Below are 27212 nucleotides of genomic sequence, written 5' to 3'. Positions count from 1 at the left end.
TTCAGTTGGTTATTACTGCAGAAACAATTCTGTGTAAAAACAAGAGTGAGGTCTTTTTGGTGAAGACAACCCCATGAAATCTCATAGAACTTTTATACCTCTCATACTTTTATCATGTTCAATTTTGTATGGTGGTGGTTTGGTTATGTCTTATCTCCCCATTAGATAGTGGGTTCCTTTAGAGATACACTCTCTCCCTTGTATTTATATCTTCTTTAGCATCTAGCACAATACTTTGCACCTTGTAGGCAGTAAAGAATATTTGTTGAATTGTAGCATTGTACTTATTAAATATCAGGGATCATCAGAATCAGTATAAAACAGTTGAGCCTTGCCCCAAGAAAACTACCTTCTGGATTCTAGAAGTTCCCCTGCTGGAAAACTAAGGACTAAGTAAGCTCTCATTTCACTGCCTTGTTTTGGTGTGGAGATTACCCTGGGCTCTTGAGGACTATCTCAACAGGAATTTGAGTTTTACAGGTTCTGCCAACCCTGAAGGACTTTGAGCATGAACCTAACAATGTAGATTGTCCATTGACTGAGAACCAGCATAACTCAGTCTGGAGAGGCTCATCTTCAGTTGCTTATAGCAATTCATGTTAAATGTTTTGGTCACAGCTATTTGAAAATGAGCCATATTAAGGAGGGGGTACCCATACTCTTGATGAAAACTGTGGATTCCTTAATGTGTTTACTAAATCACACTACAGACTCAAGTCAATTCCAAAACCTTCATTTTTTATTATATCATAGGATCAAAGAATTTAAGCTGGAAAAGGGATGGATCATCTACTTCTATAAAAGTAGATTCAATAGTTTAGTGTTATCTTTTCTTTCTTGTAAAAATTGTTTTATTCAGCTTTGCAAAAAAATTTTCTGTTCTCCTTATTCCCAGCCCTTCTTTGTTAACTTTGTCACATTAGCAAGCAAACTTCTCTCTCCTGTGTTTCTGAAGGAACCTACCTAGTACATTAAATTATTTGGGAGACAAAAAAGTAATTCTTCCATTTTAGCCACATTTCATTAAAAATTAGCTTACTTAATGTTTCCCTATAGCTGTTTTTCTCTCTCTTTTTTTTTTTTTTTGCCTTTTATTTTGGAAGGCAGTTGGGGTTAAGTAACTTGCCCAAGGTTACACGGCTAGTTTTTTTGTGTAGGTGTTAAGTGTCTGAGACTGGAACCGAACTCAGGACCTCCTGACTCTGGGGCCAGCGCTTTACTCACTGCGCCACTTAGCCTCCCCCTTCTTTTTTGATTTTCTAAATGGAAAGATTAAAAAAACTAAAACTAATGAAAAAGTGTTTTGAGGCTGTCATTCATAACTATTTTTTCTCATAAGGTCAAATTCTATTAGTAAAAAGTAGAGTAAATTGTTCTTTTTATGAATAATTGCCATACTTTCAAGGAAAAACCTAGCATTTCTTATGGACTACTAAGTCATAGCCATATGACCTGCAGGTATAAATGTTTCTCTGAAAATCAAACATTGTGTTGTTGTTTTTTTCATACCATAAATAGAACTGAGCCTATTATATGATTTTTATTCTTGAACCTTTCAAGTAGGCTAAAGTCTTAACTCTGAAACTAGTACTCTTTCTTTGCTTCTAAAAATGGATTATAAAGATGTTGATATCAATTTGAGAACCAAATTAAATAGATAACAGGAAATTCTGCCTCTTGATATGAATGAAATAAAATATAAGTTCCTTGAGGTCAGGAACTACTGTATTTTTCTTCATATAGGCAAATTACTTAACTTTTCTGCTTCAGTTTTCTCCTCTGTAAAAAGGGGATGATAATAATAGCATCTACCACACAGAGTTGCTGTGAGGATCAAATGAGATACTTTAAGTAAACCACTTTGGATACTTTAAAGTGCTATATAAATGGTAGATTTCTAGTTATCTTCAGTACCTAACAGAATCCCTTGCATATTAGGCACTAAATAAATGTTTAAAATGTTTAGTGAATGGATTAGAGTAATGCACTTAATAATGCCCTTTCCAATTTTTTTGGGGGGGTTTCCTTATAGACTTGGCACCTCGGTTTATTTCTGAGCCACATTCTATTGTCCAGAAACTTGGTGAACCTGTAACACTACAATGTTCTGCTCAACCTGTGACCGTTCACATATCATGGTTGTTTAATGGAAAAAAAATTGTCAGAAATGTGGAGCAAGTTGAGGTTCAGCAGGGGATTTTAACCATCCTTTCTCTCAGCCCTTCTGTTTCTGGTCAGTACCAATGCATCGCTAACAACAGCATTGGTGCAATTGTGAGTAAGCCTGCAACAGTATCCATTGGAGGTAAGTTTGACATTTCAACATTTGATATATGAACTTTTGGTGTTTATCCCCAAAATGGTGAGAGGCTTATTAAATTGGTGCCACCCATTATAGCTTGAAGTCCTGCCACAGGTAAAACAGGCAGAGCCCAGTGATGTGAGTTTGTTTTTTGGAAAGCCATCTAAATGTGAACAAATTTCCTTATGTGAATTCTGGGATTGATATTTTAAAACTTTAAAATTAAATTTTAGGAGTTCATTGCTTTGACACTGAATTCCTTTATTTCATAATACCCATTATCATTTTTAAACATCTAATTGCTGTGTCCATATAGACCTCCTGTGTCTTGGTTACTGAATTGATTTCAATTCAACAGTTTTAAAATTGGGCTAGAGAAACAAAAAAACAGATTGAATTTTCCATGAGGAAAGGAATGCTGACTATGGAGGTAGAAAATCTGTAGCAAGTGGTTTTCTTAGTTTGAACTGTCTGCCTTTCAAACAGTGGTAGCTGCTAGTACTCCAGTAAGCACACAACGGAGTTGTATACCCTAGACGAGTGGTGTCAAAGTCAAGTAGAGTCAAATAGAAATGGGGCCCAGTAAGTTTTATGTAGGGTCACATATTGACTTAGTTGTAAAATGCTACTAATGTTTTATTGTATTCTTATTTATTTTTGTTAAATGTTTCCCAATTTCATTTTAATTTAATTCTAGCCATGCATCGACACCTCTTCCCTAGAGTAACCACAAGCTGCTGGAAACTTTTAGATTAAGAAAAAATAACAAAGAATACCTTGCACACAAGTCAGGGAACAAGTCAAGCCATTTTAAGATTTGCTTGCTTAAGGGTGAGCTGAGTCATTGTGACCTATAGCTCTGATATTCAGATGATTCAGCAATGCACTAAGAGTTAGTTCTACACTTGATATTGTGGTGAGAAATGCTGTGGATTGGATAAAGATACATAGGATGATTGAGTTTTAGTTTGTACAAGGGGGAGGGTGATGAAGAAGAACATTGCAGGGATAGGGCATAGCACATTTAAAGGCACTGAGTCAGGAGATGGAATGTTGTGTTTAAGGAACAGCAAATAGACTGGAGTCTGCTACTGGATCATAGAGTATGTGGAGGGGACGCAAGTGTAAGAAGACTCAAGGTAGCAAAGGGGTCAGGTTGTAAAGGGCTTTAAATACCAAACAGAGGAGCAAGGAAGCAGCCATTTGGTATTTCTTACTTGCCCCTCTCCCCAGTTTTTGCTCCTTACGTTTTGGGAAGAAAATCACTACTCTCTTGATTAGGATTAGCAGAAAACTTAAGACTAGATGACAATGTAATTTTTAGTACTATAGCTTCCAAAAAAATAGAAGGAAAACCATTCATTTTTCCAAATTGGTTTTTACTTTCAAGGTCTTAGTGATTTTGGTGCATCAACAAAACATGTTATTATAGCAGAGGAACAGAGTGCTGGGTTCATTGGCTGCAAGATACCAGAAAGTAATCCTTCAGCACAGGTGCGCTATAAGGTCCGGGGAAAATGGCTGGAACATTCCACAGGTAAGATCTGTTGCAAGAAGTCATTGAACAGAACTGAAAATATCTGTGGTATCTGTAGCTGAACATGATTTTTTTTTTCTTAATGCATAATGGTTCAATGTAGATTCGTTGTTACTGACAAGCTTGTTTTCCTTTCCTTAGCCACCACTGATTTTGGAGAACATTTTTAAAAATTTTTATTCACTACTTATATGTTGCCAATCTCTATCTAAATCTATAACAATTGTCCAGTTGGTTTGTAATTATGTTGTAGGACAGAATAAGAAACCTAATCATATTCCTTCCCCTTCCTTCCAGATAACTACCTAATCCTTCCATCAGGAAATCTTCAGATTTTGAATGTATCTTCAGAGGATAAAGGGTCATATAAATGTGCAGTTTACAATCCTGTCACACATGAATTAAAAGTTGAACCCACAGGCCACAAGCTTATTGTGAGCCGTAAGTATTTGGTTGCCTTTGGTGGTACTTAGGGAGAAAATCCTTTAGTAATTACTCTCACAAAAAGTTGGTAAATGAGTATTAATGTGGATACTTGGATAGTGTGCTTTTCCACACATAGGTAAAATTTTGTTCTGCTCATTTAATATGGAGCAGATCCTTAAAAATAAATGCCAAGTACCTCAAAGAGCTAGGGATGCTGCTAAAGCATCATCAAAGCATCTTTTTTTCCCCCAAAAATTTATATTGGAATAACCAAGGTGTGATATTTATAGAGTAACATCCTCATGAAGCATGGTATGTGAATGGTAGAAAGGGAAATATAGTGAAAGTTCATGATGTTTGTATATCTTTTTCCTCCAATTTATAAATTCATTAATGTTATGGGTCCCACACCTTAATGGGCCTTAACCAGAAAGTCTGGCTATTAAACTAGTCACAGAGGACTAAGAGATGGTAAGTGGATTGAGGAAAAATTAATATCCAAATTACAAATTGAGTGTTACAATTGAGAAAATTCTGTAGCTCCATCCATCAGGAGTGGCTATGATAACTATAGAAGCAATTCATTTTCTTCATCTATTTCGTATAGACGTTAGCTACAACTAAACCTTATAGACAGGAAAGCAAAGGAGAATAAAAGATGTTGGGAATGCTCAGAACTTTCCTAAGGATGTCAAAAAGGAAAACAGACTGGAAAAGAGAGAACTTTTCAAATTATTTTTCCATTTTGCTTACCTCTTCTAGGCCCTTCATCAAAATATGTTCAAATTATCCACCCTACCTTTTCCCAGTCATTGGCAGCTATTACTCACAATCCTGTAACTCTGGAATGTGTGGTGAGTGGGGTGCCTGATTCTCAAGTGCAGTGGATAAAAGACGGCCATGGTTCTCTACTGGGAGGTAACTGGAGACAGTTATATTCCCACCTTGTCACAGATAGCATAGATCCAACTGATGCTGGAAATTATTCCTGTGTGGTGGGAAACAAATCTGGAGAGCTCACACGTGTCACCTACACAGTTAATGTGCTTGGTAAGACATTATATTTTTTTAAGTCACACTTAAATTATATTATTTTTCTGATTTTGCTCTTGTTCAACACTAATTTCTGTAGATATGAGATTAACCTGTCCATTGAAAAATACAACAAGAACATGGACAACCTGTATCAAATTACTTGCCTTCTCAATGGGGAAGGAGGGAGATAATTTGGCACCAAAAAATTTAAAAAATGAATGTTAAAAATTGTTTTATACATAATTCAGGAAAAAATAAAATACATAATATTTAAAAAAGGAAAATATAGCAGGAGAATGTAAGAAGAATTACCTAAGAGTAAGCATGATGTAGTAGAGAGGCAGGTTGGAGGAATGGGAAGATGGCAGGATTTAGATTCAGGGCCCTTGGCTTGCATCACATTTCTTCTGTCGGACCTCAGACAAAGTCTATTCACCAGCTGTAAAATAGGGGAACTGAACTCTATCAGTGTGTCAGACTCAAATGGAAAGGGATCCTGTGAGCTGGTATTGACTTAGACAAATTAACATCCCTGTTTTATTGTATTTTTAATTTTTTAAACATTGACCAATTACATTTCAATATGGTTTGTATATATGTATTTGAGAGTTTTGTGTGCAGCTTGCACTTGTCTAACCCTAAATCGTATGATCCTGTGAATTTAGTGGTAGTGATAAAGTCAAAAGGCTAGCAAGAAAATGGAAAATTGTAAAATGTCATCTCTTTACACAGTACATGGTTTAATTTCATTTTTCGTAATGCATTTGTTTATGTTTCTAATTTGTACAGTAGCCTTGATCGTAGACACATTTTTGTCCCCTTCTTTCTCCCTGGCCATCCTGAGCTTTTGCCATGTAGGTCACTGTATAAAATGGTTACTTAAAGAAAATATATTTCCCTTCCACCTGTACTTCTTTGAAAACAGAGACAAAATAAAATAGAAAGGAAAGTCAAAATAATTCAATTTTCTAGTGTCTCTGTAGGTATTTATTGTTAGGATATGCCTTGTAGAATAACATTTCATTGTCTCAATATGAAATCATTTATAAAAGCTTTATGATAAGTGGGATTGTGTGTTTTTTTTTTTTGGTGTCCCACAAATAATGAAATATGTATACATGTATTTTTTTTTTTTAGGTAACAAGGCCAAAAAATTACTTCTTAGACCCTAAAAAGAAAAAAACAAACTTTTTTTTCCCATCTCCAAAGAACTATGGGGTCTGAATGCAGATTGAAGAATACTACTTTCTTTTTTTGTTTGTTTTTTTCTTTCTCGTTTTATATGATTGTACATGTATAGCCTATATCAGATCGCATGTCCTCTTGCGGACAGGGAAGGGAAGGAGGAGAAAAATTTAGAACTCAAAATCTTATAAAAGTGAATGTTGAAAACTAAAAATAAATTAATTTAATTTTAAAAAATTCATCTTGTTTTGAACACATATTCCTTTTGTTTCAGCCCTTGTTTAGTGTTAGATTCAGTAAAACTATCATTCTGGTGGGAGAATGACAGTGAGCCAACAGCCTGAAACATAAATGCTTGCAGGAATACAGGGTTGGAAGCTATTTTTATGTTTTTTTTTTTGGTTTGGGAGATCTATTAAAAGAAGACTATAGCTTATTAGTAGCATATGACTTTGACCTCAGCTTAATGAAGGGCTCCGTTAGAGACAAGTTATAATGCATTTAAAATTTTTTTGATGGCCACAGCAAATGAGAAAATGTGAATAAACAATACAATGTAGTCTTAGCAAGTTAGTGGTATATAGAACATTTCTTATGACTCACATGTGATAATTTAAAAAGTGCATTTTGAGGTCTGGTATCTAATTTGTGTATGTTATTTTCAGAACAAGCCTCAATTTCCAAAGGATTGAGGGACCAGACAGTCTCCTTGGGTGCCACAGTACATTTCACATGTACTGTTCATGGAAACCCAACTCCCACTCTTACCTGGTTTCATAATGCAGAGCCTATACATTCTTCTTCACGGCACCTGATAGTAGAAAACATGTTGAGAATCAGCGGTGTTGCCATGGAAGACTCAGGGTTATACCAGTGTGTGGTGGATAATGGCATCGGATTTATGCAATCTACTGGGAGACTTGAAATTGCAACAGGTAAGCTCCTAAGACCTGCCATGATGAAGAAATTTTGCTTTGCAGATTCATTGTGTTGTGAGAAAAGCAACCTTATCCAAGCAAACCTAATGTCTTATAGATTGGTTTATTATGCCAAACAGTGCAGACTGTTTTGGGGGAAAACTAGGCTACTATGGTGGTTTATGTGACCACAAACTTAAATGTCTTCTCTATACCTCAAATTATATGCCTTCATGTATTCATGGTAGTATGCAGAGAGCCAGTTTCCCTTTGTAAATATATTACAGATTTGGAGAACCAATGTAGCATTTGATTTAATATTTTTCTTAGATTTTGTTAAAATTATCTCAGTTAAGTTTTTGATAACCCCTCTCCCTTCTTTGAAGAATTGGGAGAGTGAGGGGGTATATACATTTGGAACATTACATATCTTGTCAGACTTGTTTGTTTTGTTGGTTAGCTTTGCTGAACTGCTTTTCCACCCTCTTTTTAAAATCTTTGTTATAAAAGATGGCTTGTTGGGTAAGGTAGGGGAGAGGAATTTTGTCAGAAATGAAGGTAATGTAGAAACAAATGGTATCAATAAAAATTTTAAAGGTTATTGATAAATAGCTCATAGCTCTTGTTGCAAGATACCTTTATCTAAAAATTAGATGAAAAATCTTTAATTTTTTTTACTTTAAAGATATCTTATGTAGCAATGTTCCCTCTGCTTATGCTGAGAACACTCAAATTCTGCTTGTTTATTAAATCTGACTTAACCTCTTTTTATCAATTTATATTCCTTTTGTCCTTTCAATAGTAACCCTATCATTCTTAATGTATCAAAAAGTAAGTATGAATACATTTCATTTCATCTCTGATCATTCACTTTTTAAAAATACTTTGGCTTTTATAAAATGCCAGCTTTGTTTTATGAATAGAAGATTCTTTTTATGACTTGTAGAGAGATCATCATCTAGTACTTGATGAAGCTTGGAATATAGATTAAAGCAGATAATGATAAAATTTTAATAAGATTTTTTTCCCTTTTAGCCACAAATTAGTGGCTTTTACATTTCTCAAATTATATGCTGCCGTGTATTCATGGCAGTATGCAATTGGACAGTCTCTTTTTGTAAATATGTTACCCATTTGCAAAACCCAGTTTAGCTTTTAGCTTGTGCCTCAAAGAATTAGGCTTTTGATTACCTATCTCCCCTAATAAAGGTCCTAAATATGAGACATCTGTTTAATAGGATAAACAAATGTAATAGGAAATTTCATTTAAAGATATAATAGATTTTTTTTTTGAGGGAGGAAGGCAAGGCAATTGGGATTAAGTGACTTGCCCAAGGTCATCCAGTGTCTGAGGCCACATTTGAACTCATGTCCTCCTGACACCAGGGCTGGTACTCTATTCACTGCACCACCTAGTTGTCCCAGTATATAGATATTATTGTAAAACTTCGTTTCTATCTCTTTTAAAAGAAGCTAATAAAACAACAGGAGAAGATCTTTCCTTTTCTGTTTCTTCAGAGATAATTTCTGATCAAGCTATGGGGTTAAGAAAAAGTGTTCCGTTGGGAAACCCATCAGAAATTGTCACACTTAATAGAAGTTGTGATTCTTTTCTGTTTTATGATAAACTCATTCTAGGTATTTCAAATACATTGAAATAGCTGAAATCACAGAGGTCTTTACATTGTACAGTTTATTCTGGGGGCTATAGAAAATAAGAGGAAAGGCATAAGAACCATATAAAGCTTTGAATTGACCACAGAGTTTAAACTTGAAAGGGACAAGGCACAAGGAGAAAGATATAGTAGGGAAAAGAACGTCAATATTAATCAGTGTTTGATTGTGGATTCACTTTGAAAAAGTCCTTAGTGTCAATTCAAAAGTTGAGGTAGAATTAGAGGCCTAGGAGCAAAAGAGAAATAAAGGATTTAGGAGGCAGAGTTACTTTGGAATTGAGATAAACAACATCTTCATATGTTTTGTAGATTTTCATTTCTGTGTAATACAAAATGGTCACATGTTTTTTGTCATACTACATTTAATTTTGGCCAGTTCAACTCTATCTGTGATTTGGTTGATGAGTTTTAGATGAAAAATGTGATCATTTTCCTGAAGGAATCACATTTGAGTCTATATTTCCCACAGAATGTATCACATTTAATGTGGGAGATTTTGGTGTCAGAGGTATATAGTCTCATGTACTTTATTTGTGTTAGTCAAATATGTGTCTAGTATGCCTGCCTGTTGGAAAGCTATCAGTATGTTACTTTATCCATATTTCTTTCTTTCTGAAGGTCAGGAAATGTACATAGGAAATGTCTAGGAACCTAACTATGAAAAAGGCTATCTTTGATTGACATTTTACTTGTGTTGGGAGATATAACTGTTAGCATTACTTTGCTATGGGTTTTGATAGTATTTTAAAATTTTGTATGTGGATTGCATTTTAATAGGCAGTGGATTCAAGCCAATTATAGTAACACCACCAACAAGCACAAAGGTGATAGGCGGTGACTTTGTCACTTTATCCTGCAATGCCACTGGGCTTCCAGTTCCTATTATTCGTTGGTATGACAGCCGTGGTTTGATAACCAGCCATCCATCCCAAGTACTTCGCTCTAAGTCACGAAAATCACACCTGGCAAAATCTGGAGATGTCACTTTAGAGCCTATTTACTTCATCATGTCTCGAGCTGGATCAAGCTCCTTATATATTCAGGCTGTCACTCTGGCACATGCTGGGAAATATACCTGTGAAGCCACAAATGAACATGGTTCTACATTGTCAGAGGCATTCCTTACAGTTGGTGAGTTGCCATGACATTTGTTTTTTATTTAATCCTTTTTTTTGAAAGGAGGATGTTATGAAATAATATACTTTTACTAGTCAAGCAATCTTTAAATAATAATATGCATAGTTATGAATATTTTCTGACATCAAGATGCCATCTTTTCAGACTAAGGTGGTATTTAGATTAGCATTGCTTAGTTCTTGGGCCAGTGGGAAATGATTTGGCTTCATGCTCTATTTTTGACATATTAGCAGCATAAAGAAATCTGAATCACATTGAACCCAAGACTATGAAAAAATTGACTTCTTGCTAGAATTTAATGCTTTAGATTTTTAAGAAAGTTTGGGTGGGGGAAATTTTAGATATTTTTGTAGTATATACCCTATAGTCTTTTGAACCTTTATATATTAAAAACAAAAAATGGTAAATAATGTGTTTTAAGAAGCTTGAAGGATAGTTAAAATAGATGGAAAGGTATATAAATTAATTTTAGGATTATGCTTCTCATCTGTCAATTCTTCTTAAAGTCTAGAGGGTTAACAGGTTATTTCTATCAGGACCATTAAGCTGAGATCTAATCAGATAATATCTATGTAGGTGTTCTACCTGGCACAAAGGAGGACTTATTAAATACTTGTTAATGTTGTTGATTATACAAAACTATTACATCAAGGGTTTATTGTCCCTCTATCATTTTTCTTTATCATTCTTTGCTGTGAGTCACTTTGGAACCTTCTGTTATCATTAAAGTATTGGTAAACAGAAAAATGGAAGACTAAAGGACTTAATTCACAGTTACTCAATTGGGGTTTTGAACATTGGTGTCTGATAGGTAGATCTCATCACCGTATTTGTCAGATTGCATGGATGTTACACAGTTTGGCACAAGAGAGATGATTAAATTTACTGAGATACTTGGTGCTGGTTATAAACTTAACTCTAAGCAAAATTTCAGTAGAAACTCAAGTAATTATACATTGCAGAATGAGATTGTTGAGAAGGTTTAGCTCATAATATATATAGTGTTCTTCTCTTTAAGAGGAATTCTCTGGTGCACATGGAAGAGGCAACAATATGATAAAAATAAATAATAAATGATAAACTTGATGTATTAGCTACACTCTGGTTGTCCCCCATGCCTAGAAAGATATCACTCACCCACTCTGACTGTTGACTTCCCTGGCTACCAACTAAAATCTCACCTTCTACAGGAAACCTTCCCTAGCCCCTCTTATTTCTAGAACCTTTCCTCTACTAATTAGTTCCTCTTTAACCTGTATATAGCTTGTTTTGTGTATGTTTGTTTGCATGTTATCTTCCCCATTAGACTAAACTCCTTGAGGACAAGGCCTAGTTTTTGCTCTTTTTGTATCCCCAGTACTTAACGCAGTGCCCAGCACATAGTAGGCATTGAATAAATATTGGTCGGTTGATACATAAGACCTGTTTCTCTTTAACTCTCTTTAATTTTTCTGCTGATCACTAGTAGCAGGTAGTATAAGCTCAGTTGTTAGGATTGAGAGTATGTGAAGCTTTAGTGACAGCAGCGAACTAAAACTGCAAGTTCTGTTGAGTTGAAGTTGCTAAGGAGAGTTAGGAGACAGCCAACAGGAAGTGCTATCTGGGATGTTACAGACATATAAAAAGAACATTTAGCTCCATAAAAAGTTAATGAAATTAGTAGAACTGACATTCACAAAGTAAGAAATAATTTAATAATCAATTACAGGCAGATTATTCTCAAAGTCTAGTCAAAATGCTGACTATATCAGTATCTAATTGGTAAACCCAAAGGTGTGAATACAAGACCCTTAGCAGGTCTTTTTTAATACTTTGCTAAAGTATGTGGGGAAATGAAAAGTAGGTGACAGGTCAAAGAGAAGGTTGGTGATGATGGTTCTGTATTGGGACTGATTTGCAAAAAGTTTGCAAAAGAAATGCTCCAGTATGGTAAAACTTGACCAGAGACAGCACAGGTGCTTGGAATCCCTTGGAAGTTATGTCAAATGCCAACAACAGAGCAACTGTCTGGGGCTACATTTTAGGGGGAAAGAGCAGAAGTAGCAACATGGTTTCTTTTCTAAATTGAAATCAGGTGTGGTAAGACTACAAAATTTTAGTAGATAATCTGGAAAGAAAAGGATCGATAGCATAAAGTCAATTCTATTTGAGATAGAAAAAGTATCCCTTAAGATTTCTCCACCAAAGAAGATGAGAAATTAATTTTTAAAAACTGAATTAGGAAGCAGTCTAAGTTCATGGACACAAGTTAGGAATATTGTTTTTGGAACAACTATGTTTATGTAGTGAGTCAGAAGGTAGACTAGTGGTTATGAGTGTGAGTTAGTGTAGGAAACTAGACTTTAGCCAAAGGAGATAATTAGCTGTGGCTTAGGGTGGTGAGGAAGGAGAGAACCTTTTACTGTTTCTATTTTCAGTGATCCTTTGGGTAGTTTACCACTCGGAAGTGGTTTTCAGTGTCAGGGTAAAACACCACATCTCAGTGGCATGGGAAAATTTTGAATGCTACAGTGCCCAACTTCATGAGTGTTTAAATTTCAACTCCTATTTGCTATAAATTAATCTTTGTTATTCAAGACTTACTAAGATTTTCTTCTAAACCCTATTAGAAAATAATTCAATTTAGCTTTTCATCTTTTAATATAAACTGAGTGCCCATAATATAATCGGTGTTATTTATACCATCACCTTGCAAGTAAATCTTTTATGGTATTTTTTCAAGTATTTACACACATGTTCTCATTTTATCTTAAAACAATTCTCAAGTGGGTGGGGCAGGCATTCACCTTTTACAGAGGTGGAAGATATGGCCAAGTGATTATAGCATACGTGTTAAACTATTTAAGAAAGTGGCAGCATGGAGTAGTAATAGTTGGAGAACTAAATAAAATTTGATATTGTCACATCATAATGGTTCAAGTTACATATTTTTCCTGTTCTTCCATTTTCTCTTAGTATAAAAGAGCCTAAGTGCTATTACTCTTTATCTTCCTTGTGAGGGAATCAGGAAGATAAACAATTCTGTAAAGAACTGGAGTGTCTCAAAAGGAAAATATTGAAGTTTTATTAATAACTGGCTTAAAATACAAAACATTCTGTTGATTTCTTGAATTTGCAGCTTTCTTTCTAAACCTTAGTAATTAGCTATGTTTGAGAGAAATAAATAGAAGTTTAAAACTAAAAAGCTGTTAAGTAGTCTTAGTGGGAGAAGCGAAAGGACTTTGGGAATGAATACTTGGAAGTGATAGTCCTTTAAGAAAGGAAGAATCAAGAAAGCATGAGAGATGATTGACACTAACAATGCTGTTTTCAAAGACAAAGAATTTTTAGAAGGTTTTTGAGAAAACATTCCTTAAAATTATGATTTGTTTCAGATTTGAAACCAAGTACAATGTGAGCAAGCTTATCATGCATAGCTTCTTCTGTTTATATACCCATGTAAATTCAGGAAAGTTCATTTTACATATTTCTGCTGCTGTTTCAGTTTTCAAGGAGCTTTTTTTTTCCAGATTGCTCCCTAGGGAAGAAGGAACAAAAATATCTCAACTTTAAACTACAAAAATGCTCATTCTTAATTTTTTGGAAGTAAACATATTCAGGGTATTTTTCTCATTTGTTTGCTTGTTTTAGCAAATACAAAGAGAGACTTTAAACTGACCAGGGGAGAGCCTACAGAAAAATATTGGTCTCATCTCTTTTCTATCTCCTACTTTTTTCTGTTCTTGCCAGGCTTTCCTTGCTCTCAGAAGAAACTCAGAAAACAGATGAGCAAATTACAAAATTTTGGAAGATTAGTTGGTATTCAGACATTGCCTATCTCAATGCTTTCTTCTCAAATTGCAGTGATATTTGCAGAGTAGCCAATAAAAAATACATTTCTTATTGGGTAGCACACATTGAAGTTATGAATTTTGATTGAAATGTCTCTTAACATAGCCTCCTTTCTTCCTTCATATAATTTTTCTGCAGTTCCTTTTGAAACAAGCACCAAAGCTCAAGCAGTTACACCTATTGATGTCACACAGGGTGATGGACATAAAAGGGATGATTCTGCAACAGAGTCTTTGAGCATTTTTCCAGCGAAGTTACGTTCCAACACAACAGAGGCATCAGTAGAAAGAAATACCAGTAGTTTTTCTGCTCCTGATGCCCCCATCATACTGAGCCCCCCACAGACCCACAAACCAGATGCATACCACCTGATCTGGAGATCAGGGAAAGATGGTGGGCTACCTATCAATGCCTACTTTGTGAAATATCGAAAGGTAATGGTTTGTTTATAATTTCTCAGGTCTCTTTATCTTACCACCTTTCAGAATAATTTATAGAACACAGATATGTTTTCCTTGACACTAGTTTAAGAAAAAGAAGCAAGAACTAGGTTGGGAATGTCCCCAAGTGATGAGATGGTAGGAAAACTGAAAGCAAGTTTCTGGGAGTTATCAGCCACCAAACATTCATTAAGTGCCTCCCTTGTACTAAATACAGTGCTAAGTACTTGGGATGAACTATGTCCTTTAAGAACTTACTTGATAAATACACCCTCAACATAATGCAAGATAAAAAATTCAAGATCATTTTGGGAGGGGAAAGGCACTAGCACCTGGAAGTACCAGTAAAAGCTTGTAGACTATAGCACTTGAGCCTTGAAGTCTTGAAGGAAACCCAGATTCCCAGAGGTAGAGCTGAGGAAAAGAATGTTCCAAGAATAGGGAGCAAAGATATGGAGACAGAACATCAGTGATGTGTAAGGAGTTACAGGGAGGTCAATATGGCTGGACCATGTATTGTTTGGAAGGGGGAGTAATGTACAAGATGTACAGTAAGAATGGAAAGGTAAGAAAGAACTGGCCAGTTTTTGAAGAGCTTTTAAATTCCAAGTAGAGAGGTTTGTATTTGGTCCTGGAGGTAGTAGGAAGCCTTACCTGGACTTTACCAAGTAGGCATGTAAAGTAGTTAGACCTCTTCTTTAGGAAGATCCCTTGGGGGGTTGAGTGAAGGATGAATTGAAGTAGAGATAGACTTACAGGAAATTGTGAGCCTGGGAGGATGATGGTAATAGAAAAGTTTGGAAGAAGGGTGGATTGGAGAAGGGGAAAGGAGATAAGAGTTCTGTTTTGGACAGATAAGAGTTCGAGGTACTTGCAGGAGATCTAATTCAAAATGCCCAATAGGTCATTGGGAACTAGAACTTAGGGGAAATAGTAAGGTTGGATCTATAAATCTGGAAGTCATCTACTAATGATGGATGATCATTGAATCCATGGGCACTGATGGAGTTACCAAGTGAGAGATTGTAGAAAGAAAAGCAGGAACCTAGAGGCTTGGAGAACACTCAATTAGTGGATATGACATGGATGATGATCTGGTAAAGGACACTAGAGAATTTAGTGCACTCTGGGCCCTTCTCAATTGGATTTTGGTAATTGTTTACATTTTAGGGTGATGCATTAGAATAGAATGAAAAATTTTCTTTTTTTTGTTTTGAGGGACAAACAAGTTCCCTGACAAATAAGTGATAAGGGAAAAAAATAGAAATCCATTTTTGTTGAATTACATGTTTGAGTCATATCTCATGATTAATCACTGGAGTAATCTGTAGTTAACTAGTACTTTTTGAAGCACTTTGTAAATTTTAAAGTGCTATAAAAATGTGAGGTATTGTTATTCATAGTACTACTAATAAGAATAATAGTATGCTTAACTGGTTTTACTCATATCTGATAGCCTTATTCTCTGTTTCTAATTTGTGTAAGTTTAATAATTCTGGAAAAAAATAGTTAATTCAGTTGGTAGAAACTTTCATCACACACATCTCCTTGTGGTTAATTATAATTCAATAGAGGACTAAACTTACTAAATCTCCTTTCTCATTTTTCTTTTCTACATAGTATGAAGTAGATTTTAAATGCTTTACCAAATGTTTCATCCCTTCTGGAACTGGTTGTGGTCCAGTTCTGATCTCAAATGCTCAGTACTGACTGAAATGAGAGGGAAGAAGATGATCCTTCTGTTCTGGATTTCCCCATCCCTCTCCCCACCATCCTCATTCATCTTACCTGGACACTGTTTTCACTTTTGATTTTCTTCTTATACAGCTTGATGATGGAATTGGTTTAGTAGGAAACTGGCACACAGTTAGAGTTCCTGGAAGTGAGAATGAGCTCCACCTAACAGAACTGGAACCATCCAGTCTTTATGAAGTCTTGATGGTAGCAAGAAGTGCAGCAGGTGAAGGACAGCCTGCCATGCTTACCTTCCGAACTAGCAAAGGTAATAGGGCTTGTTCTGCTGTTAGAAGAATGGAATAGCTGGATGTTATTTTATTAGCAATTAGCTTAACTCTATGTAGCATGATACTTATATGGGAGGCCTCTATCATGGGATAGTTTCTTCCCTCTCCCCCCCAAATTGAACACTTTAAATTGTTCTAGTATAGCAGTATGATAGGGAGGGGGCTTTTGAGGAAAGATAAGTTGTTAGTGTGTGTATGTATACATGTTAGTATATTCTGTGTATGTATACATCAGAACTTTGTGATGAATTTCAACAAGTAATCCCTAGTAATTAATTTTGAATCCCTAGTAATAAATAGTGGCATACTATTTAGTACCAATAAACTTTTCAGTTATTAAAATAATATTTCATTTTTTATAATTTTGAAAATTTGTCATCTTGCTCAAGAGGGCATCTTTTAGAGGCTATTTAATAACAAATTTTGATTTCTAGAATTAAAAGACTTATTCTATGAAAACAAAACTGAATTAGTATTGAGAATTAATTAGTCATGATCCTTCATTGAATGAGTCACTATGTGACTTAATCATTGCATGTTATTTTTTCCAAGTATAAAATAAGGTTATTTTGTGGATTAATGATCATAAAATCAGAGATTGAGAGTAGAAAGGAACCTTAGAGGCCACCTAATTCAACTCCTCATTTTGCAGGTAAGAAAACTGAGTCCCAGAGGAGTTAGATAACTTGGCCAAGGTTACATAAGTAGTAAGTGGTAGGAAGCATGTTAACTTTCTTTTGTTATTACTAAAGAACTTAAAAAACTATACCCAGATATTTATATTTTGTATATCAAAATCATATTCCATGAACTAAAAATTAAAATTGATTAAAACTATACATTTAGTAAAATAACAATTTGTATACACATAATGCAATTGGAATTTTCCAGAATTTCTTTCTTTGAGCTCATCATATTTTTCATAAACTTGATAGAAAGAACATCATCATCAAAAAACACACAGGCCTCCTCTCCACCATTGGGCATCCCTAAACATCCTGTTGTTTCAGAGGGGACCAACAGCAACTTTGGAGTGGTGCTTACAGATCCCTCCAGGCATAGTGGAGGTAAAAATTAAATTTTTTTTTACATTTCTTTTCATTTTATATAATCAAATAAAGTGAGCTATCTTATTAGTTGATTTCTTTCAACATAATCTTTTATTTGTTTTCTAATGTTTAAGTTTTACACTATGACTTTCTGTCTTCCAAGTCCTGTGTTTTCTTTTGGATTATTATGTCATTGTACAAAATTGTTAGTAACCCTTTGTCTTGTGTAGTGTGCAAGTGAATTGATGTATAAAAATCTCAAGGGTTATCCAATTTTCAATTGGATAATTGAAACAGATTTTATGGCTATTATTTGGAAAAGGGAAAAAGTTTGGAAATTGGTAATTTGCATCTAGTTCTTACAGAAAACAATCATCTTAATGCCTCTATTCTTTTCTTTTCAGAGATGTGTTCTTAATTGTTGTCTTTGGAATATTTTCTCTACTATGACAATTTAGCATTTGCCCTAAGGCATCCTATGTTTGAGACTATTCCTTTTGAAAAATTAAGTAAATGCCCTATCTAGTCTTGTATTTTTTTTTAGCAATCTTTGACACCAAGATTTGGTCAGGTTACTTACTTCATGTAATTTAATTTTGATACTCACTAACTCCACAGTTGAAATATAATTTGTTTGTTGTGTTGCCTTTTATGTCATGACTCCTGTGAGAGGCATAAGATTTCTGCATTTACCTATGCAAGTTTGCAAACCTTTCATTTGTCTTCTTTCTAATCTTCTATGGACTGATTGTACATACAGTGTGTAAACCTTCACAATTTTGACTTTGTCCTCTAGAATTTAGCTGCTTCTCTAGTAACAAGTTTCTCTTTGTTAATTTGCTGTTACTTTTCACACAATAACCTTCTGAAAGACTTCAGCTGTCTAAAAAGCTTTACTGTATGTCTATACCTAAGAAGAATTCCTTATATTCAAAGCTATCATCTGAATGTATTTCCTATCCCATTTATTCAAATGTAGTCTTTAGGCCTCTTTGAGCATAGTATTGTTAGAATGTATTTTTACTTGTATTTTCTTTAATAGTTTGCTTATCTGTTTTGTGGTTGTTCCTAGATAGGCTTTAGTAATATATATGTTAAAGTAAGGAAGGTCAGAAGTTTATTATAAAATATCAGATTTACTAACAGTTTTATTCATTTTCTGTTCCCATTGCTTTCTAATTTGAAGTGAGTCCAGTAAGTATTGATGAAATTTGCCTGCTTGATTTTATTCTTTTTCCATACTTAAACAATTTATGGAGTAAGCAGTACTCTATAAGATCCATGTGTTAAGGTGGAATAACTCTCAAGAAAATGTTAACATATATAATTTTGTGGTTTTTACCAATCCATGTGTTTTCTTAGAATATTACCTCTGTATATTTGTAGGGTGCTCTGTTAAATCAGCAAATTTTTCTGCATGGCAATATTATGGTAGGTGCTCAAACAGAAATTTGTTCACTGTGTACTTTTTTTTTCAGGTAGATTAAGTGAAATAATATATTTAATAACTTATATTCTAAATTGCGACCATTTGACATTGGGAGCCAAGTAGACATTGCTGAGCTTGAGCAATTTTTGTCCATAAACCAAAAATAACATGGTCATAATGATTATACCTTATCAGTTTTCCATTTGTCAGAGAATATGTAATCTAGCTATAGACAATTCATGACCTGATTCTTCTATTGTTTCTTGCCTCTTAAGCATCTAATTTCCTATTAATAGCTTGAGTAGAGGTCAGGAAAGGAAGCAAGGTGAAACTTTTCAATTTTACCGTTGGTTGACAAACTGTGATAAAAGATTTGATGAGAATAGAGGTTCAAAGTATTGAATAAAATGAGGTTTCTGGCTTATTTACACTATATAGACCGCGTTGATTCCTATTACTGTGATTATTCAAAAGTTGTTTGTCCTTTATGTTTTCTTTTCTAGTTCCAGAAGCACCAGATCGACCTACTATCTCTACTGCCTCAGAAACTTCTGTGTATGTCACTTGGATTCCTCGGGCAAATGGAGGTTCTCCCATCACTGCCTTCAAGGTTGAGTATAAAAGGATGAAGAACAGTGATTGGCTAGTGGCAGCTGAAGATATACCTCCTTCCAAACTTTCTGTGGAAGTGCGTAGCTTAGAACCAGGTACTTTTACCCAGATATCTCTGTTTTACATCAGTCTTTTATATTATTTTGGATTTGGGATGCATATTTTTAACAGAAAAACATTGAATTTTCTTTGACTAAAATTGCCTGGTCCTGATGATGGCGCATACTCTGTTAATTCCAATTAATGTTTGTTCCCATGAAAACTTATAAGCTTTTTTTTTTTTTATCACATTTGTCCTTTTCAAGGTTCGTATTAGAGCATTACTTACCTGTCTTGAGACTGTCTAAAAGAAACCAGGCAAACCTAGAGTAAATATGACAGTAATCTAAGGAAACTTTTTTTTAATGTTTAATGACAAATTATACTTTGTCTTCTGTTATCTGCTCATGACTTTCTAAGCTATGTGTTCTTCCAAAAGGCTCCACCTACAAATTTAGAGTAATTGCTATCAACCATTATGGTGAGAGTTTTCGGAGTTCTGCATCTCGCCCTTACCAAGTAGCTGGATTTCCCAACCGCTTTTCCAACCGTCCAGTTGCTGGACCTCACATCACATATACAGAAGCTGTCAGTGATACTCAGATTATGTTGAAATGGACGGTAAGTAGTAGCATCTTCTCTTTAGTAAATTTTCCATTCTGATTGTAGTTCTACTCAGACAGCCTTGTGATAACTCTGTTGTGGATAAGGGAGCCTTTGAATTTTTTACTGAGGGGAAACTGAGGCATAGAGCTTTTAAGTAGCTTTTAAAAACCACATAGTACAAATATGGCAGTACTGAAAATGAAATGACTTTTTCTTTGGCTCCCTTCCAAGTGCTCTGTTCATTACCATTTCATGGTTTAATAATTTGGAACCAGATGTACTTTTATGCTGTTGAGCTTAGCAGAGTGTAGTAGGCTCTGCATTCTAAACAGACTTCTTTTTTTTTTCCATTTTAATCTAAAGTACAAGCTTGGTGATAGGAAGATAAAACCAAAAAGACATCATAGTGAATGAAAATGAAATTTCCATAAATACAAAACTTCTATTTCATCTTTGATGAGTCTTTCCTTCTGTTTTTCAGTATATTCCTTCAAGCAACAATAACACACCTATCCAAGGATTCTATATCTATTACCGACCAACAGATAGTGATAATGATAGTGATTACAAGAGGGATGTGGTAGAAGGTAAGTCCTTTTAAGTCTCAGTGTTCTTTAGGCTGGAGAATCAAGAAGGAGCTCCAAGGGGACTGTGGAGATGGGAGATATAGATTTGAGAAATAATGAAAGCCGTTTTTTCCTGTGACTAAGTTAAACTCAGTCTGTTAAAATGTCACTAAGGGAGAAAGAAAGTGCTCTATTCTGTCTTTGAAGTGGATTGACTTTCTGTTCACAACTTAACAGTTTATTTTTGAATATTAGAGGCTATTTCTCGTTAGGATATGCTGGCACTTTAAAAGATGAACTTAAATACTACCAATGAAATTTAAGTGCAAAAACATAAATTTGTTACTATTAAATCCCTAATTGTGTTTTATTAACCCACGATATACAGTAGTACATAGGAGGTCAACATAGGAATATTGCCTTACAGCAACTATTAGCTGACTTCTCTTTCTAGACAGTATCTTTCCATTGTACCCCATCATAAATCTGCCCATTGTGTGTCATTGATCCTTTATTTTTCTGTCCCTGCTCTCTACTTAGAATCGACCTGAGATCAGTGAGAAATATGTCTTAAATGAAAATCTAGCCATCTTCAATGAGATGGTGACTAAGTCATTATCATGTAATTTCTTCCAAAGAATTGAAACCTTCAAATTTAACTGGGATAAATGTTAATTAAGTCTTACTTTTAGACTTGAAAAAAGAATAGAGGAGACACATTGATAAATTCACGTAAAAAAAAAAAAAACCTGGCATGAGTGGTCTTGGTTAATCCTAAATTCAGTTTAAGCTGAGAGTGTGATACTCCTGCTCAAAACAGCAAAACACCGATGCTATCTTATGCTGCATTAATGGCTATAGAATTTCCTTACTGAGAGAATTGTGATAGTATTACTGAGCCCTTTGTTCAGTAGTCTTATCATATCTGGAGTGTGCATTTGGTCCTAGGTGTCAAATTTATGAAAACTATTGAAAAATGACAGTATTAGGGGTGGCTAGGTGGCAAAGTGAATAGAGCACTGGCCCTGGAGTCAGGAGGACCTGAGTTCAAATCTGGCCTCAGACACTTTTAACACTTACTAGCCATGTGACCTTGGGCAAGTCACTTAACCCCAATTGCCCTGTCTTCCCCCATCCAAAAAACAAAACAAAACAAAAAGACAGTATTAGAATGTTAGAAATGGACTAGACCTCAGCGATCATATAGGGGCTCTTCTCTCTCTCTCTCCCTCCAGATGAGGAAAATTAGGCCTAGAGAAGTACAATGACTTGACCAAAATCATACACATCACTAGTAAGTGGCAGGGCACTCAGGGGTCTTGATGGCAGAGATTCTGGATGTCATATGAGGAAAAGGTCTAGGAAAAAGCAGCCTGGAAAAGATTGACTAGAAAATGTAATAGTTCTCTATGGATATTTGAAGACTTTTGCAGAAAAACAAGTATGTGTTTCAGAGGACAGAACAAGTAATTTAGAGATAGTTTTCAGCTCAAAATAGGGAAGAACTTTGTAATATTTAGAAATGATTAGCAATGGTGAATGAATTGTTTTTCCCCTCAATTACATGTAAAAACAGTTTTTTATTTATTTTTGAAAATTTTGAGTTCCAAATTCTCTCCCTTCTTCCCTTGTCATTGAGAAGGCAAGCAGTTTTTTATAGGTTATATATGTGCAGTCATGCAAAACATATTTCCATATTAGTCATGTTGTAAAAGAAAATACAGACCAAAAAGAAAACCACACAAAAATAAAATATAGTATGCTTTGATCTACATTCAGACTCCATTTTTCTCTGGATGTGGATAGCATTTTTCATCATAAGTCCTTTGGAATTGTCATGAATTTTTGTATTGCTGAGAATAGTTAAGTTATTCACAGTTGATTGTATAATATTGCTGTTACTGTGTACAGTGATCTCTTGGTTCTACTTACTTCATTTGTATCAGTAAGTCTTTCCGAGTTTTTCTGAAAATATCCTACTCATTGTTTCTTAATATCACAGTTTGTTCAGCCAGGGAATGGATTGTCTTGCAGAGGAGTAAGCTCTCTATCACTGATAGTGTTCTTTTTATGTATGTACATCTGTCTTGTCAGAGAAATTTTAGGAGATATTCTAGCATCGGGAAGATTGGCTCATGTGACCTCTGAAGTCCCTCCTGATGGCTTCTCTGACATGTTAACTGTCCTAACGGATGGATCATATCAGAAAATTTTCCTGAAAGATGACTTCTTGATATCAAACTTACTGCTTACTACTTCTTACAAACTTACTACTTCTGCTTACCAAAACAAAACAAAACAAAAATCCCTCAAGTATCTAGTTCTTAAGAGCTGTCAGCTACTTAGTCTTTACCCCTTAAATGGCTTGTATCAAGTCTCTGGATATTTTAACAATCATTTCAATTTTTATCAGTCAAATTAATTCTCTTTCATTCAAATAAACCAGTAAATCCTTTTTATGAGCTCTGAATATAGTGAATTAGTTTGGCCTCTTGAGTCTGAAATACCATAGAAGAAGTCATTTTCCTAAAGTCTGTTTTAAATAAAAGGAAACTAAGAAGTTTCTAGTGCTGAAAAAATACTTATACTTATGTCAACAGCTGTACTCTCAGTTCTAACTAGGACTTTGAATTTTTGCAATCTTCCAAATCATGAATGTTGTCTGTAAATATGTTATTTTTGCCTTATGGTACACAGAAATTGTTTATAAATGAAAGCCACTGAACAGTTAGATGTTTAAATGGGCTCAAAGATCCTATGAAATTTTTGCTTATTTCTGATTTTCAAGTTTATGCATTTGGAATTACTTTTGTGGCACTTGGAAAACATTAGAGTCTGCTTAGTGCTCTCAAGACTAGAAACCTATAATGCCCCTTCCTCTTAGGTAAAATTTTCTTTTAAATTAAACTTTAACTCACTAATGTTCTTTTAATCTAAAATTGTTCAGACATTTGGACATTGTCAGTTGATTTTTAAAGCATACTATAGGAGAACAACAATTAAATTCATTAAATTATTCTCTCTTCCTGGTTAAGCTCTACATTTAAAATTGAAATTGCTTTCTAGGGTACTGGAGCATTTAAAAATTTTTTTGATGGGGGGCAGATGTTTATTTTTATCTTGCCTGATTCATTTAAGTACTAAATAAATCAAAGCATTAATCATTTTGAACTATGAGCTTAGTTCTTTATTCTCTCTTGTAAATCCTTAACTTTTTAAAGTTATTCCTAACAAAGAATCAAAATCTTTTTCACAAATGATGTGCTAGTTGGAATTAAACCAGTTAATGCATGTATTTGTTTTGAAATTATATAATATTAAAGAAAAGAATCTGTCTCATACTTATATGCTGTGGAATTTCAGTTACCAGAGGATTCGTAATGGCAACTTAATATTAACTTAACATTAAATATAGTGAATGGCTTAAAATTCTTTTTCTTGATAATTCTGTATAGGAAGCACAGTTCTGTACTAATTCCATTTCCACTAGTGGTGTGAAATAGAATCCTCAGACCTGGTGTGATAATTACTCAGAAGAATGTTTATGGGGAGGTGGGAGTAGGGCTAGGGTCAGAGACTCTAGAGGGCAGAGAAGATTTGAGGAGGACTTTGGAAAAATGTTGGCTTTTAGGAATAGGCCAGTTTCCAGCTTCAACCAGTATTTAAGTAAATATTCTTTTGAGCCCTCTTACCACTTACAAATGGAGCATAGAATTATTTTTGAATGAACCTTTCAGCCTCTTAATTCTAAAACAAGCAGATCTTAATCCTTTTACAATGTGAATCTCTATGTGTGGAGAGTTTTGTTTGGGAATCTGGTAAGGGAAGTTGTTTACAGTTTGAAATATTTTTTGTCTCTGTTGAATTAAAAAGCATCCTGGGCCCTATAAGCTGAGTAGCTTGAGAGAGAAGAGTGTGTGAGTGTGAGTGTTTGCGTGAGGGCACATATGAGTGTACTCACCCTTTAATTAATCCTTAAATCAGTAGGTGGTATAGTTGAATTTCTAAGAAACAGTGGAAACAGTTGGAAGAGGCATTTTCTGAGAGGGATTAAAAGTACTCAAACAGTTAATTAAACCCACTAAGAAGGGTCTCTGTTTATTAAAATTTGTCACAAGTCCATGAAAGTAAAGATGGAGGGTGAGTTATACTGAAGTACTCAGTTTAAGAGAGTTTCTAAATGAACAGTTGGCAGTGAGCCAGTGATAACAAAATCATTCTATTAGCCATGCTTATTTGGTTTGTAGTCTCTGACTCAAGAGACTGAAGAGAAACTGGGGGATAAGAGCCTGCCCTTTCCCTTAGTGGGATAATTTATTTGAGCATTATCATTCAGGAGATTATATTTATTAAGTATCTGTTTTTAGCTCATCTTATGTGCCTGCAACTAATTGAAGATTTGAGAATTTAGTTAGACATCTTTGCTTGTTCTGTGTAAGTTGTCATTTAAGATAAAGAAGATTGATCTCACTTATTTGTATGCTTCCTGGTAGGGAGACAGTCTAGTACTTTTTTTTGTATGATTTAAGACTGAAAGAAGAATTCAGGAAAATTAAGTATTTACATGGCCCTGAGACATAAGCATTTTATAAAATAATTTATAAGCATTTTAAAAAGTAATGCTAATAATGCTTTCAAAAAGTTAGAAATATTATTATCTCATTTCTCTGAGATAGCCAGAAAATTATAAATATCATTTATTAAATGCCCATCTTTTTTGCCCAAGTAGATCTTTATACATGTTGTGTTAAATTAGCATGGTTCCCAAGAAATATTGAATAATAAATAATAATATCTCATCAGCAGGATGTTAACAGCAGCTCAAAAAACCACATATATGGTCCTGGGAGAGAGAATGTGATCTTTTTCAATGGAGAGAACACCCACACTGACAAAAGCACAGATCTTATTAGATGTATTAAAATAAGAAAATGTATATTTCCTTTATATCATATGTACTTTGCAGGGTAGAGCTAGGACCATTGGGAGGAAATTAGCATGACAATGTTAGGAAAAACTCCCTAACAATTAGAGCTGTCCAGAAATGGAATGGGCTACCTCAGGAGGTGGTTAGTTACCTCTCATTGGAAGACTTTAAGTAGAGGTTGGTAATGTAGACAGGATTCATTATGTGGGTAAAAGTTGTTGTAGCCTCTGAATTTCCTTCCTGCTCTGTAATTGTGTACAAAGCTGATTTTTTAAAAATATCATTCCCTCCCAGGTTCAAAACAGTGGCATATGATTGGTCACCTGCAGCCAGAAACATCTTATGATATTAAAATGCAGTGCTTTAATGAAGGAGGAGAAAGTGAATTCAGCAATGTGATGATCTGTGAAACCAAAGGTAGGTAAAGTGCAGGGGGGTTGTGCTTTTCTCTGAGGCAGTTAAACTTCCCAGTGTTTTGTTTTTTTGCCTTTTGGAGGGGGAGGGCAGGGCAATTGGTGTTAAGTGACTTGCCCAAAGTGTCTGAGGACGGATTTGAACTCAGGTCCTCCTGACTCCAGGGCCGGTACTCCATTCACTGTGCCACCTCGCCGCCCCATTTCCCAGTGTTAGAATCACTAACCCATGACCTTGGTGTAGCAATGTGTGACAAAAAAAGCATTGGTTTTGGGATTGGAGTCCTGCCTTTGATGTTTACTGTGTGGTCCTGTACATGTCACTTCATTATGCCTCCATTGCCTCATTTTTAAATGAGGATAATAATATGTGACCTGCCTTAAGGGGTGTTATAAAGAAAGTGCTTTTGTAAACTTTAAAGTGGTTTTAAGTTCAAATTTTTACAAGTACCCATTAGTGTCACCTTGGACTTTTCAGCTGTGCCTATGCATAGAAATTCAGTGTCAGCATTATTTTCAAAAACAAAGGATAATAATGCACAAATATATTGAATCCATGGTTAAAAAAATGTATACACAGCTTCTGAAATCTGTCTTTGTTTAGGTTCTTAGTATATATCAAGTTCTTGCTGAATGTAGAGCACTATATTAGTCATTAAGGGAGATTAAAGAGAAATTCTTTCCTCAGGAAACTTGTAATCTCCATTAGAGAAATGAAAGATGATAGTGGCATAAGAATAGTGATGGTATGATTTGTCAGCAAGTATAAAATACACAATAATACTTCATTTATCTAGCAACATCAGGCAATGTGAAGATTGATTTAACTAAATTTTGATAGTTGACATTACCCCTTTAAACACTCAAAACTTTTCTAAATTTAGCTTTGAATGAAAATATTTTTTCCCTCAAAAGTTTTCTTTAATGACTTATGAAGATATTTCTAATATATTATGCACTTCCCTGCCTCCTAAATATAGGAAACAACTTAACCTTTTCTGCTTGTTTGATGCCTTCATTATGGATACCTAGTGTCACACTTCACTGTAATAGTTAAACCC

The 27212-nt window shown here is 34.7% G+C and overlaps 1 protein-coding gene across 13 annotated transcripts in view; it reads left to right on the top strand.

Moving 5' to 3' along the window:
• Nucleotides 1-27212, top strand: part of CDON (cell adhesion associated, oncogene regulated) — a 191209-nt gene that overhangs the window by 135371 nt on the left and 28626 nt on the right. For 12 of the 13 annotated variants that reach the window (XM_069079832.1, XM_069079831.1, XM_069079822.1 and 9 more), the window contains 13 exons: nt 2033-2305; nt 3693-3839; nt 4137-4280; nt 5028-5315; nt 7151-7420; nt 9856-10209; nt 14185-14480; nt 16314-16488; nt 17446-17577; nt 19492-19695; nt 20079-20260; nt 20727-20832; nt 26033-26155. In XM_069079832.1, coding sequence (XP_068935933.1) covers nt 2033-2305; nt 3693-3839; nt 4137-4280; nt 5028-5315; nt 7151-7420; nt 9856-10209; nt 14185-14480; nt 16314-16488; nt 17446-17577; nt 19492-19695; nt 20079-20260; nt 20727-20832; nt 26033-26155 — 2694 coding nt within the window. The remainder of the gene's footprint in view (nt 1-2032; nt 2306-3692; nt 3840-4136; nt 4281-5027; nt 5316-7150; nt 7421-9855; nt 10210-14184; nt 14481-16313; nt 16489-17445; nt 17578-19491; nt 19696-20078; nt 20261-20726; nt 20833-26032; nt 26156-27212) is intronic. The other variant, XM_069079835.1, reaches the window with a different exon arrangement.

The sequence above is a fragment of the Petaurus breviceps genome, unplaced genomic scaffold, assembly GCF_028583685.1.
Source record: "Petaurus breviceps papuanus isolate PSGF00001 unplaced genomic scaffold, PetGlider_PUasm1.0 91133, whole genome shotgun sequence".
NCBI lineage: Eukaryota > Metazoa > Chordata > Mammalia > Diprotodontia > Petauridae > Petaurus > Petaurus breviceps.
The sequence above is the reverse complement of the archived record's forward strand: the minus strand, read 5'-3'. Positions and strand labels throughout refer to the sequence as shown.